Source organism: Choloepus didactylus, chromosome 13 (assembly GCF_015220235.1).
Source record: "Choloepus didactylus isolate mChoDid1 chromosome 13, mChoDid1.pri, whole genome shotgun sequence".
NCBI lineage: Eukaryota > Metazoa > Chordata > Mammalia > Pilosa > Megalonychidae > Choloepus > Choloepus didactylus.
In genome coordinates, this window is record NC_051319.1 from 1327251 (window position 1) to 1341866 (window position 14616).

At 38.0% G+C, this 14616-nt stretch overlaps 1 protein-coding gene across 1 annotated transcript in view; it reads right to left on the reverse strand.

Moving 5' to 3' along the window:
- Positions 1-14616, reverse strand: part of ADAMTS6 (ADAM metallopeptidase with thrombospondin type 1 motif 6) — a 429283-nt gene that overhangs the window by 98337 nt on the left and 316330 nt on the right. The window contains exon 11 of the mRNA XM_037802152.1: positions 739-846. Coding sequence (XP_037658080.1) covers positions 739-846 — 108 coding nt within the window. The remainder of the gene's footprint in view (positions 1-738; positions 847-14616) is intronic.

Here is a 14616-nt window from a genome sequence, read left to right on the forward strand (position 1 = left end):
TCTTTTTTATTTAAACATCACATTGCAAGCTGAAATTCAGTATAATCTTTGTTGAAACTAGCCCAACTAACACGTCAGAAGTCATAACTGAGGACAGATGACAGTAGTAGTTATTACCATAAATTCAATCAATAGCAATACATTCTAGAATTCACACACACACAAACTCCTAGAGAATTTTTGGAATGGCAAATAACTGTTCCTATCTGTTTGACTAATTCTTGAAAATGATTTTTTTTGAAAACTAGACAGATGAAACTAAAATTGTTCAGCTCCAATCTCTATGCTTAATAGATTATTTTATTATTCTTGTATTATTCCCTTTTCCCATAATACAGTTTAAAAGTGACTCTAGTTAGACTATAGCTACAAAGTCTATTTTGGGTTTACAAAATTTTCCTGGGAATTGTTTATTGGAAAAAAGCTCTATATAATACAATTAAACAGATTACAATATATGATTCTAAGACTTTTTTGGATTTTTTTGTATAAATATAATTCATACATATACCTACAGAAAGGTGAAACTGAACCAGAAAATAGTTACTCATTGTAATTTTCTAAACAATGCATTTGCACAGTTATCAGGATATGAAAACCCATTATGGCTAGGAATTTATTGTTTTTGCAAGTATATTTTAATTTAATATACATGATTTCCTAGTACTTTAATATCAGTCCCAGAAATGTATCAGTTTAGGCTACATTTCAAACACCTGGTAAATCATTTGTGCTTACCCCCTTTTCAATATTCCCAGTTTGACAGAGTGTCCCCTCAGCTGCTGGAATACTGTTGGTGACACAACGGTTGCTTTTGCTGAGGCACCAGAGCTCTCTACACACTTCCTAGGAAAGAAGGCAAAAGCAAGTTGATCAGAAGTAGAGTCTAAAATTACTTCCAGTTCTTCCATAAAATACGCCTACAGTCACTCAGAATTACTTTAAAAAGAGACCACAGGTAGACTTCCCTGATCTCATGCTGCAGTTAAAGAATCAGAAAGGAGTATTTTGAAGGGATTTCTTATGGAAGATGGGTCACTCATTCCAAAGAATCACTTAAATATTTGTCTTCATTATTCTTATTTCAGTGGATAAAGTATATCTTGGCTTTTAATATTAATTAGGTCTTTTAAATAGCACGCACAAGTTTCAGTAACATAGAAGAGCAGGGAGAAAGAATGAATAGATAGAAAGGAAATATATACGTTTATTACTTTCAGGAACATACAATAGCATAAAGTTACCAATCACTAATATAGTGTTGCCAGGTAGATGACTTCCTAGACCTACTGTACTATTCAAATAAAGACCATTTTAAAATAGGAAAAAGAGACAGAGACAATGGAGATGGGAAGGAATTTAATATATGAATTTAAAGACATTTGAAGTATATTTTGGAGTAATTTCTAAAGTTAATAGATGCTTAAGAACAATCTAGTAATGTTATTTGCAGTTCACCAACGCAGCTGATCTACATGAAGGTGAAATTTGGTTTTAAACAAATGCTGCCATTTATGTGCCATTTCCATAACAGGCATGTTGCAAATGTTGTTTGGACCTGTCTTATTTATAATGATTTCTTATTATTCTACCTCAACATGGGAGAATTACAGCATTTATTTTCAAATTGGCAATATTCATTTTGTTTATACTACATTAATCCATCAGGGTCTAAAATAAGCTGTTCAACATATTCCTGAGTAAAGTTTTCAACTAACAGTCAAAAATAAAGAAAGCTTTCTTTTGAAGAAAATACTCAAAATTTTCATAGTTTTTCTTTTTATACAATTATCAACTAACATCATTACTGATGTTACAAGCTTTAATTTAAACTAGAACTATTTAGTAGAGAATACATATTAGCCATAAAAATATGATAATCTGATCATACAAAGTTAATATGTAAAATAATTTAATTCTATTGCTTCTATCGCCCAATTGATTTTTTAAATCCCCAAATACATGTATAAGAACTCATGTCACATACTCCCGGGGATGAATGTGGACCCGGCATCGTGGGACTGAGAGTATCTTCTTGACCAAAAGGGGGATGCAAAATGAGATGAAATAGTTTCAGTGGCTGAGAGATTCCAAATGGAGTCGAGAGGTCACTCTGGTGGACATTCTTACGCACTATATAGATAACACCTCTTAGGCTTTAATGTATTGGAATAGCTAGAAGTAAATACCTGAAACTACCAAACTCCAACCCAGCAGTGTGGACTCCTGAAGACAATTATATAATAATGTAGATTACAAGGGGTGACAGTGTGATTGTGAAGACCTTGTGGATCACACCCCCTTTATCTAGTGTATGGATGAGTGGAGGAATGGGGATAAAAACTAAAGGACAAATGGGGTGGGATGGGGGGATGATTTGGGTGTTCTTTCTTCACTTTTATTTTTTATTCTTGTTCTGGTTCTTTCTGATGTAAGGAAAATGTTCAGAGATAGATTGTGGTGAAGAACGCATAACTATGTTATCATACTGTGGACAGTGGATTGTATATCATGGATGATTGTATGGTGTGTGAATGTATTTCAATAAAACTGAATTTAATAAAAAAAAAAAAAGAACTCATGTCACATAAACACAATTCAGAAAGAAAGCAGAGCATCAAGATATGAAGTCACTGGTTAACCATTCTTACAAATTGAATTGCCCCACAGAGTATAGCAAATTAAGGGGATTTCTTTGAGTCCTTTCTTGGGGTGGCCCCCTGCAGGTAGAGAAGGAGAAATTCAAATTCTGCTAAGCTTTTGAAATACTTTTTAAAAAAATTTAGACTCCATTTGGAGTACTGAGCTAGAATAAGAGAGTTAAAACTTTACAAAAGAAAAACATGTCCTATGAGTTGTAATATAAAGATAAAACTTTCTGTTCTCATAATTCAATTTATTGCAAAATCCACTTCTTTCAAAGTTTTAGTTTCTGTTTTAAGAAGTTATTTATGCAACTTTATTCTTCTTTTCCATATGAGATTGTTTCTTAGCATATGTTCCTAAATATATTCTTTTGGCTTAATATTAAAAGAGTAGTAGGACTAACATTTAGGGCTTTAAAATATTGTCCCATATATCAAAAAATGACCCAAAGTTACAGAAAACTGTGTTCACAAAAAACAGTAAAACATTTCTATATAAAAAATTTCTATATAAAAAGATCACCAAAAAAAATTTATCCATAGTCCTGGGCCATACTTCTGATCCTTTAGGAATCTTTCTTAAGCCTAAACCTACTTTAGACAGAAGTAAAGGAAACCAAATGATTACTTTAGATATACTACACAATGAAAATTCTATTAATGAAAAGGACAATATTTTATACCACTTGTCGGAAAAATATACTAGTCAGGTTACAGAAACTTTATTTTCCAGAAGTGCCTTGAAAACCTCTTCAAAATGGCAAGTCAAGAAACTTTTTTCAAAACAATCTAAAGATTGACAAGATCCCACTGACAGAGACCACTTACCCTTTAGAGAATAACGCATTTTGAAAGGTAAATTCCCACTTCTGACAATAGTTCATTACCTAGTGGCCCCTGGGGATTCACGTTTTACTACTGCATTAGCTTCTTACCATTTAAAATATGGGACTGGAAATCTATGTATAGGAAACCATCCCAAGATGTTAAACTAGTCACCAAGAAGGTTCTGAAGAGTTTTCAAATAGATCTTGTAATTGGAATCTCCACGTAGATAAGAAAGATTTTGTTATTCCAATCAGGACAACTTTTTTTTTTTTTTTTTTTTTTTTTTTGGGGGTTTTGTTCAGAAACAGGTTAATTAATAGAGTTTTTTTTTTTTTTTTTTTAATCTTCATTTTATTGGGATATATTCACATACCACACAGTCAAACAAAACAAATCGTACTTTCGATTGTTCACAGTACCATTACATAGTGGTACATTCATCACCCAAATCAATCCCTGACACCTTCATTAGCACACACACAAAAATAACAAGAATAATAATTAGAGTGAAAAAGAGCAATTGAAGTAAAAAAGAACACTGGGTACCTTTGTCTGTTTGTTTCCTTCCCCTATTTTTCTACTCATCCATCCATAAACTAGACAAAGTGGAGTGTGGTCCTTATGGCTTTCCCAATCCCATTGTCACCCCTCATAAGCTACATTTTTATACAACTGTCTTCGAGATTCATGGGTTCCGGGTTGTAGTTTGATAGTTTCAGGTATCCACCACCAGCTACCCCAATTCTTTAGAACCTAAAAAGGGTTGTCTAAAGTGTGCGTAAGAGTGCCCACCAGAGTGACCTCTCGGCTCCTTTTGGATTCTCTCTGCCACTGAAGCTTATTTCATTTCCTTTCACATCCCCCTTTTGGTCAAGAAGATGTTCTCCGTCCCACAATGCCAGGTCTACATTCCTCCCTGGGAGTCATATTCCACGTTGCCAGGGAGATTCACTCCCCTGGGTGTCTGATCCCACGTAGGGGGGAGGGCAGTGATTTCACCTTTCAAGTTGGCTTAGCTAGAGAGAGAGGGCCACATCTGAGCAACAAAGAGGCATTCGGGAGGAGGCTCTTAGGCACAATCTTAGGAGGCCTAGCCTCTCCTTTGCAGCAACCGTCTTCCCAAGGGTAAAACCTGTGGTAGAGGGCTCAACCCATCAAACCATCAGGACAACTTTTGAAGGAAAAAAGAAAAATAAACACCAGGAAAATTTCATTTAATACCAAGTAAACAAGAAGTACACTACCAGAAAGAACTTGAGAACATTTCATATCTTGAGGAATACCCTTCATTCTCCAAATAAGGAATCCTAGAACATGGAAGATATATTTGCATAGGTATATCAGTTTCATTTGCACATGTGTAACAATTGCACTTTGCACCCTAAGATAGGTCACAGGCTCTGAAATTGCTTGACTCTTGGGAATTTGTATAGCAACCAACATAGTAGGCAAATTAATTTCTCTAAATACATGAGGTGATGGGGTATGTTATGGAGAGGGAATAATAATGTTTTAACTAGCCATCAACTTATTTCCTACAAGAACTGTTTTCCTTCAGATACTCATTGTTTTGGTTTGGTAATGCTGCCATTATGCAAAATACCAGAAATGGATTGGCTTTTACAAGGGAGGTTTATTTGGCTACAAATTTACAATTCTACAGCCATAAAAGTGTCCAAACTAAGGCATCAACAAGAGGATACCCTCAATGAAGAAAGGCTGATGGCTGGGAAGGCACATGTTTGGCATCTGCTGGTCCTAGGTTGTGTTTCAGCTCCTTCCTCTCAGCTCCTGTACATTCTTGCTTCTTTCTCCCAGTGTGTTTCTCTCTAAACATCTAGGGGTCCTCTCTTAGCTTCTCCAGGGCAAACTCTGGGCTTCATCTCTTATTCTAGCATCTCCAAATGTCCTTCTGTCTGCAACTCCAAGCATCTCTAAACATCAACATCTGTGTTGGCTCTTGAGCTCTCTTAAGTAGTCCAGTGAACTAATCAAGACCCACCCTGAGTGGGCAGGGTCTACACCTTGATGCAAAGAATTTAATCAAAGATGCTACCCATAGTTGGGTGAGTCACATCTCCATGGAAACCCTCAATCAAGAGGTTCCACCCAACAAGACTGGGTTAAAAGATCATGACACATTGCCACACAGGACCTGAGAGAGGATGGCGGCATAGAGAGGAGTGGAAGACTTAGTCCCCCCCAGAACAATTCAGAAATGACCAAAAAACTAGTAAATAACCTGGAATAACAGTGGGGAGACAAACGTGACTGTCCACTCATCATCCACCAACCTGAATTGGGAGGAATGCCCGAGATCACAGCATAAAATCTGTAAGTAAAACTGTGGACCTGCGCTGAGAGCTGAGAGGCCCTCCCTCATGGAAGCCGTGTGGTGCACTCTCTCAGCCCAGCTCCAAGTGAGGTTTTAATATTAACTGCTCAATACAGACAGCGAATCCTCAACAAGCAGACAGAGGCTTTTGGTGACAACTGCCCTTGGGAAGAGTTGGGGGACATATCTGTCTCAGGACAGGGAGCCCAGAGGATCAGGTGCTATCTCTGGTTGACAGGTGAACCTGGGTGTTTTTCTGTCCCTTTCTCTCTCTGTAGAGAAAACCTCAGCTGTTCTCAGCCCACAATGCTTTGCAGTAAAGACAGCCTCAGACATTTTAAAACCAAAACACTTTGATCAGCAGAGTCACAGAAACAAAGAACTTACTGATATGCAAATGACATCTCTGGAGGGGGCATAGCTTCCCAAGAGGAAAGAGAAGGGCCCAGCTCTACTGCCCCTCTTTCAGTCTTTCCGGAACCAGACCCCAAAGCCTGGGGGAGGAGAGCCACAGGCCACACCCTCTTACACAGGCAGTGACAGGTACATCTGCCTGGCAGAAAAGCACAGGTGTCTCAATCCTCTAAGAAAAGCAATCAGGGAAATCAGATACTGAAATATTACCTCTTTCTGTGACCTGAGCCTGTTCTCATCTGGGAAAACCTGATTGGGGTGGCCTAGGAGGTCAGATGCCTAGACAACAGAAAACTACAACCTACACTAAGAAAAACGAAGCTATGACCCAGTCAAAGGAACAAACGTACACTTCAACTGAGATACAGGAATTTAAACAACTAATGTTAAATCAATTCAAAGAGTTTAGAGAATATTTCACAAAAGAGATAGAGGCTGTAAAGAAAACGCTGGGCATATATAAGGCAGAAATTGAAAGTTCAAAAAAACAACCAGTAGAATATATGGAAATGAAAGGCACAACACAAGAGATGAAAGACACAGTGGAAACATACAACAGCAGATTTCAAGAGGCAGAAGAAAACACTCAAGAATTGGAGAACAAAACACCTGAAAGCCTACACACAAAGGAGCAGATGGAGAAAAGAATGAAAAAATATGAACAACTTCTCCAGAAACTTAAAGATGAAACAAAGTACAAGAATCTACATATCATTGGTGTCCCAGAAGGAGAAGAGAAGGGAAAAGGGGCAGAGGCAATAATAGAGGAAATAATTAATGAAAATTTCCCATCTCTTATGAAAGACATAAAATTACAGATCCAAGAAGCGCAGCATGCTCCAAACAGAATAGATCTGAATAGGCCTACGCCAAGACACTTAACAATCAGATTATCAAATGTCAAAGACAAAGAGAGACTCCTGAAAGCAGCAAGAGAAAAGCAATCCATCACATACAAAGGAAGCTTAATAAGACTATGTGTGGATCTCTCAGCAGAAACCATGGAGGCAAGAAGGAAGTGGTGTGATATATTTAAGATACTGAAAGAGAAAAACTACCAACCAAGAATCCTATATCCAGCAAAGGTGTCCTTCAAATATGAGGGAGAGCTCAAAATATTTTCTGACAAACAGACAATGAGAGACTTTGTGAACAAGACACCCGCCCTACAGGAAATACTAAACAGAACACTGCAGAGTGATAGGAAAAGACGGGAGTGCGTGGTTTGGAACACAATTTTGGGAGATGGTAGCACAGCCATGTAAGTACAGTGAACAAAGATAGCTATGTATATGGTTGAGAGAGGAAGACTGGGAGCATGTGAGACACCAGAAAAAAGGAGGAAAGATAAAGACTGGGACTGTGTAACTTCGTGAAATCTAGAGTGTTCAACAATTGTGATAAAATGTACAAATACGTTCTTTTACAAGGGAGAACAAGCAAATGTCAACCTTGCAAGGTGTTAAAAATGGGGAGGCACTGGGGGAGGGATGCAATCAATGTAAACTAGAGACTGTAACTAACAGAATCATTGTACTATGCTTCCTTTAATGTAACAAAGGCAATATACCAAGGTAAATGCATATAGGAGGAGGGGATAGGGAAGGCGTGTTGGACACTTGACATTGGTGGTGTTGTCTGACTCCTTACCTTACTCTGATTTGGGGTTGCTTTTCCTTTTGCTACTTCCTGGCTGTCATTTTTTTCCTCTTTCTTTTCCCTCTCTACCTTCTTTGCCGCTCCCTCCTCCCTTGTGGAAGAAATGTAGATGCCGTTATATAGATAGTGGTGAAGGTGGTGAACAAATAAATATGTAACCATACAGAGAACCATCGATTGTTTACTTAGGTTGGAATGTATGGGTTGTGAACAAAACCATCTTAAAAAAAAAATGGGTTGATGTCAAAACCTCAAGGGCAATATACTGAGTGAAATAAGCCAGACACATAAGGACAAATATTGCAGGGTCTCATTGATAAGAACTAACTATAATATGTAAACTCATAGACATGAAATATAAGGTACCAAGATACAGGATGAGGCTTAAGAATGGGGAGTGGTTGCTTAGTATGAGCAGAATGTTCAACTAGGATGAACTTAAATGTCTGGAAATGAACAGAGGTGTCGGTAGCAAGATGTGAGAATAACTAACAGTGCCAAATGGCACATGAATGAGGTGGAAACGGGAAGCTTAGAGTCATATGTCACCAGAAGGAAAGTTGGAGGTCAAAAGATGGGAATATATAAAACTGAATCCTATGGTGGGCAATGTCCATGATTAACTGTACAAATATTAGAAAACTCTTCCATGAACAAGAACAAATGTATGACAATACAACTAGAAGTTAATAATAGAGGGGCATATAGGGAAGAAATATATACCTATTGCAAACTATATACTACAGTTTGTAGTATTTCAACATTCTTTCATAAACAGTAACAAACGTACTATACCAACACTACAAGTCAACAATTGAGGGGGGTTGGTTAGGGATATGGGAGGATTCGAGTTTCCTTTTCTTTCTTTCTTTTTTTTTTTTCCATCTTTCACTTTATTTCTTGTCTGGAGTAATGAAAAGTTTCTAAAAATTGAACAAAAATTAAGTGTGGTGATAGATGCACCACTGTATGAGGATACCAGGGGCAGCTGATTGTACACTTTGGATCTTTGGATAATTGTATGGTATCTGAACAATCCCAATAAAAAAAAAATTACAACAAAAGTGCATAAGAGCAACAGAAAAAAAAAAAAAAAATTGCCACACAGGCCCAGACACTTGCTCATACTGATGCTTAGACGTGCTTGGAAATGCAGACAAAAGGATGTTTAGCTAGGAGATACAGCCCAGAGTTTGCTCTGGAATATGCTAAGAGAGGACCTCTAGGCACTTAGAGAGAAACGACCTAGGAGAAAGAACCAAGAACACACAGCAGCTGAGAGAGGAGCTGGAACACAACCAGGATCAGCAGACACCAGCCCCCTGCCTTCGAACTAACAAGAGGTAATCCAGATGCCAATGGCCTTTCTTCAGTGAAGGTATACTCATGATTATGCCTTTGTTTGGACACTTTTATGGCTATAGAACCGCAAATTTTTAACTTAATAAATACCCTTTATAAAAGCCAATACATTTCTGGTATTTTGCATAAAGGCGGCAATTGCACACTGAACAGTTTTTATGACATCTTTTATTTTAAAATTGTAAAATTAATAGGGAAAGAGATTGACAGAAATTACTAATGTTGAAAGGGAGTGCATAATGCATAATGAAGACATAATGCTGAGTGAAATAAGTCAGACACAAAAGGAGAGATATTGTGTGTTACCACTAATGTGAACTCTGTGAAAAATATAAAACAAGTATCTTATATTGTAGAATATTGGGGACCTAAAGATAGACAGTCACTAGGGAAGGGGGAACAATAATCTACTAAGAACAGACAAGATATTGAGGGTGATCTTAATGATACAGGAATGCTCAGGTGTGACTATGGTTCTCTTGGTATGGTAGGAGTATACTGGAAAGAATGAAGTTAGTTTAGGATATTTATTTTTCCCATTGCTTTGCTTTGTATTTTTTTTTTTTTTTGGTAATGTTTTTTTATTTGATAAAGTTAATTTCTTTAAAAAAAAAAAAAAAAAAAAAGATCATGACACGTGTGTGGGACATCATATATCCAAACCGGCATACTCATGATTCTTGACAGGAAAAGTTAATATTTATTAAGATTAGTTTCATGACCTCTATGAACTAATAAATCATTGCCTGTGTGTTTGGTTCCTGTGTATAATCCTAAGTCTCATTTTGGGGAAGACTGTTTAGAGGAAATTCACTCACTGCCCAACACTTGATTGTCAATGTTTATTTATATGTATCTCTATGTTTACCAATTAATACCAATTGCTTTTTTTTTTTTCATTTTATTGAGATATATTCACATACCACGCAGTCATACAAAACAAATCGTACATTCGATTGCTCACAGTACCATTACATAGTTGTACATTCATCACCAAAATCAATCCCCGACACCCTCATTACCATACACACAAAACTAACCAGAATAATAATTGAAGTGAAAAAGAGCAACTAAAGTAAAAAAGAACACTGGGTGCCCTTGTCTGTTTGTTTGTTTGTTTGTTTCCTTCCCCCACCTTTCCGCTCATCCATCCACAAACTAGACAAAGGGGAGTGTAATCCCCATGGCCCCCCCAATCCCACTGTCCCCCCTCATAAGCCACATTTTTATACAATTGTCTTCAAGATTCATGGGTTCTGGGTTGTAGTTTGATAGTTTCAGGTATCTACCACCAGCTACCCCAATTCATTAGAACCTAAAAAGGGTTGTCTATATTGTGCATAAGAGTGACCACCAGAGTGACCTCTCGGGTCCTTTTGGAATCTCTCTGCCACTGAAGCTTATTTCATTTCCTTTCACATCCCCCTTTTGGTCGAGAAGATATTCTCCATCCCACGATTCCGGGTCTACATTCCTCCCCAGGAGTCATATTCCACGTTGCCAGGGAGATTCACTCCCCTGGGTGTCTAATCCCACCTAGGGGGGAGGGCAGTGATTTCACCTGCCCAGTTGGCTTAGCTAGAGAGAGAGGGCCACATCTGAGCAACAAAGAGGCAGTCGGGAGGAGGCTCTTAGGCACAATTACAGGGAGGCCTAGCCTCTCCTTTGCAGCAACAGTCTTCCCAAGGGCAAATCCTGTGGTAGAGGGCTCAATCCATCAAAACACCAGTCCCCTATGTCTGTGGGCATGTTAGCAACCATCAAGGTAGGGCAGGCCAATACCCCTGCATTCTCTACCAGCTCCTCAAAGGGGCTCTGCATATTTTTTTTCCTTGTTTTTTTTTTTTTTTAAACTTTTTTTCTTCTAAATCAACTGTATGAAAAATAAAAAAATAAAAAACAAATTAAAAAAAAACATACAATAAAAGAACATTTCAAAGAGCCCTTAACAAGGGAGTAAGAAAAAGACAACTAACCTAAGATAACTAGTTTACTTCCAACATGTTCCTACTCTACATCAAGAATGTTACCTAATATAGCAACATTTCTGTGAACTTATTCCTAGTATACCCATCAGAAATTAACAGACCATAGTCATTCCTGGGCATTTCCAGAACGTTAAATTTACCCATGATAGCTTATCTGTTCTACTTGGATTATTGTTCTCCCTTCCGTAATTGCTCTCTATCGCTAGCTCCCCTACATTCTACATTATAAACCATTTGTTTTACATTTTTCAAAGTTCACATTAGTGGTAGCATATAATATTTATCTTTTTGTGCCTGGCTTATTTCGCTCAGCATTATGTCTTCAAGGTTCATCCATGTTGTCATGTTTCACGACATCGTTTCTTCTTCTTCTTTTTTTTTTTTTTTCATTTTTATTGAGATTGTTCAGATACCATACAATTATCCAAAGATCCAAAGTGTACAATCACTTGCCCCTGGGTACCCTCATACAGCTGTGCATCCATCACACTTAATTTTTGTTCAATTTTTAGAAACTTTTCATTACTCCAGACAAGAAATAATGTGAAAGATGGAAAAAAAAAAAAAAAGGAAACTCTAATCCTCCCCTATCTCTAACCAACCCCCCTCAATTGTTGACTCCTAGTATTGATATAGTACATTTGTTACTGTTTATGAAAAAATGTTGAAATACTACTAACTGTAGTATATAGTTTGTAATAGGTATATAGTTCTTCCCTATATGTCCCTCTATTATTAACTTCTAATTGTATTGTCATACATTTGTTCTGGTTCATGGAAGCGATTTCTAGTATTTGTACAGTTGATCATGGACATTGCCCACCATAGGATTCAGTTTTATACATTCCCATCTTTTGACCTCCAACTTTCCTTCTGGTGACATATATGACTCTGAGCTTCCCCTTTCCACCTCATTCACACACTATTCGGCACTGTTAGTTATTCTCACATCTTGCTACCAACACCCCTGTTCATTTTCAAACATTTCAATTCATCCTAATTGAACATTCTGCTCATACTAAGCAACCACTCCCCATTCTTAAGCCTCGTCCTATATCTTGGTACCTTATATTTCATGTCTATGAGTTTACGTATTATAATTAGTTCCTATCAGTGAGACCCTGCAATAATTGTCCTAATGTGTCTGGCTTATTTCATTCAGTATATTGCCCTCGAGGTTTTGTCATCAGCCCATTTTTTTTTTAATATGGTTTTGTTCATTCACCATACATTCCATCCCAAGTAAATAATCGATGGTTTTCTGCATGGTCATACATTTATGTGTTCACCACCTTCACCATTATCTATATAAGAGTGTCTACATTTCTTCCACAAGGCAGGAGGGAGAGTCAAAGAAGGTAGAGAGGCAAAAGAAAGAGGAAAAAAAAAGAGAGCTAGGAAGCAGCAAAAGGAAACATAACCTTAAATCAAAGTAGAATAAAGAGTCAGACAATACCACCAATGTCAAGTGCCTAACATGCCTCCCCTATCCCCCCTTCTTATCTGCATTCACCTTGGTATATCACCTTTGTTAAATTAAAGGAAGCATAACACAATGATTATATTAGTTATAGTCTCTAGTTTATGCTGATTGCATCCCTCCCCCAATGCCTCCCCATTTTTAACAACTTGCAAGGTTGACATTTGCTTGTTCTCCCTCGTAAAAGAACGTATTTGTACATTTTATCACAATTGTTGAATACTCTAGATTTCACCAAGTTACACAGTCCGTCTATATCTTTCCTCCTTTCTTGTGGTGTCTCACATGCTCCCCACCTTCCTCTCTCAATCGTATTCATAGTTACCTTTGTTCAGTGTACTTACATTGTTGTGCTACCGTCTCCCCAAATTGTGTTCCAAACCACGCACTCCTGTCTTCTATCACCCTGTAGTGCTCCCTTTAGTATTTCCTGTAGGACAGGTGTCTTGTTCACAAAGTCTCTCATTGTCTGTTTGTCAGAAAATATTTTGAGCTCTCCCTCATATTTGAAGGACAGCTTTGCTGGATACAGGATTCTTGGTTGGCAGTTTTTCTCTTTCAGTATCTTAAATATATCACACCACTTCCTTCTTGCCTCCATGGTTTCTGCTGAGAGATCCGCACATAGTCTTATTAAGCTTCCTTTGTATGTAATGGATCGCTTTTCTCTTGCTGCTTTCAGGATTCTCTTTGTTTTTGACATTTGATAATCTGAATATTAAGTGTCTTGGCGTAGGCCTATTCATATCTCTTCTGTTTGGAGTACGCTGCACTTCTTGGATCTGTAATTTTATGTCTTTCATAAGAGATGGGAAATTTTCATTAATTATTTCCTCTATTATTGCTTCTGCCCCCTTTCCCTTCTCTTCTCCTTCTGGGACACCAATGATATGTACATTATTGTACTTTGTTTCATCCTTGAGTTTCTGGAGACGTTGCTCATATTTTTTCATTCTTTTCTCCATCTGCTCCTTTGCGTGTAGGCTTTCAGGTGTTTTGTTCTCCAGTTCCTGAGTGTTTTCTTCTGCCTCTTGAGATCTGCTGTTGTATGTTTCCATTGTGTCTTTCATCTCTTGTGTTGTGCCTTTCATTTCCATAGATTCTACTAGTTGTTTTTTTGAACTTTTGATTTCTGCCATATACATGCCCAGTCCTTCCTTTACAGCCTCTATCTCTTTTGCAGTATCTTCTCTAAACTTTTTGAATTGATTTAGCATTAGTTGTTTAAATTCCTGTATCTCAGTTGAAGTGTACGTTTGTTCCTTTGACTGGGCCATAACTTTGTTTTTCTTAGTGTAGGTTGTAATTTTCTGTTGTCTAGGCATGGTTTCCTTGGTTATCCAAATCAGGTTTTCCAAGACCAGAACAGGCTCAGGTCCCAGAGGGAAGAAATATTCAGTATCTGGTTTCCCTGCGGGTATGTCTTAGAAAATTGCTCCACCCTTTGATGCCTCGGGTCACTGTGCTTTTCTGCCCAGCAGGTGATGCCTGTTAGCCTATAATTCTTGACTGGTGTGAGGAGGTATGGCCGTGTTCCCCCAGGCTCTGGGGTCTGGTTCTGAATGGAAAGGGCCCCACCCCTTTCCTCCTAGAGAAGACAGACCCCCCAGGTGGAGGTCATTAGCATTTGAATGTTCTCGTTCTCTGCTTGTGCTGTCTCCACCCTTCTCCGCTTCACAGCCCGGGAAACTGAAAATGACTGGGGCTTTCTCCACTGAGCCGAGAAAGAAACAGATAGTCCCCTTCAGACCCAGTCCAAGGTGACCCTCCGGCTCTCCCAGGTCAGTTGTCACCCAAAGCCTCTGTCTGTTTTTTGGGGATGCATACCTGTAGTGAGTAGTTCACACTTGCTACTTAAAACCCCAGTTGGAGCTCAGCTGAGCTATATTCGCTTGCTGGGAGAGA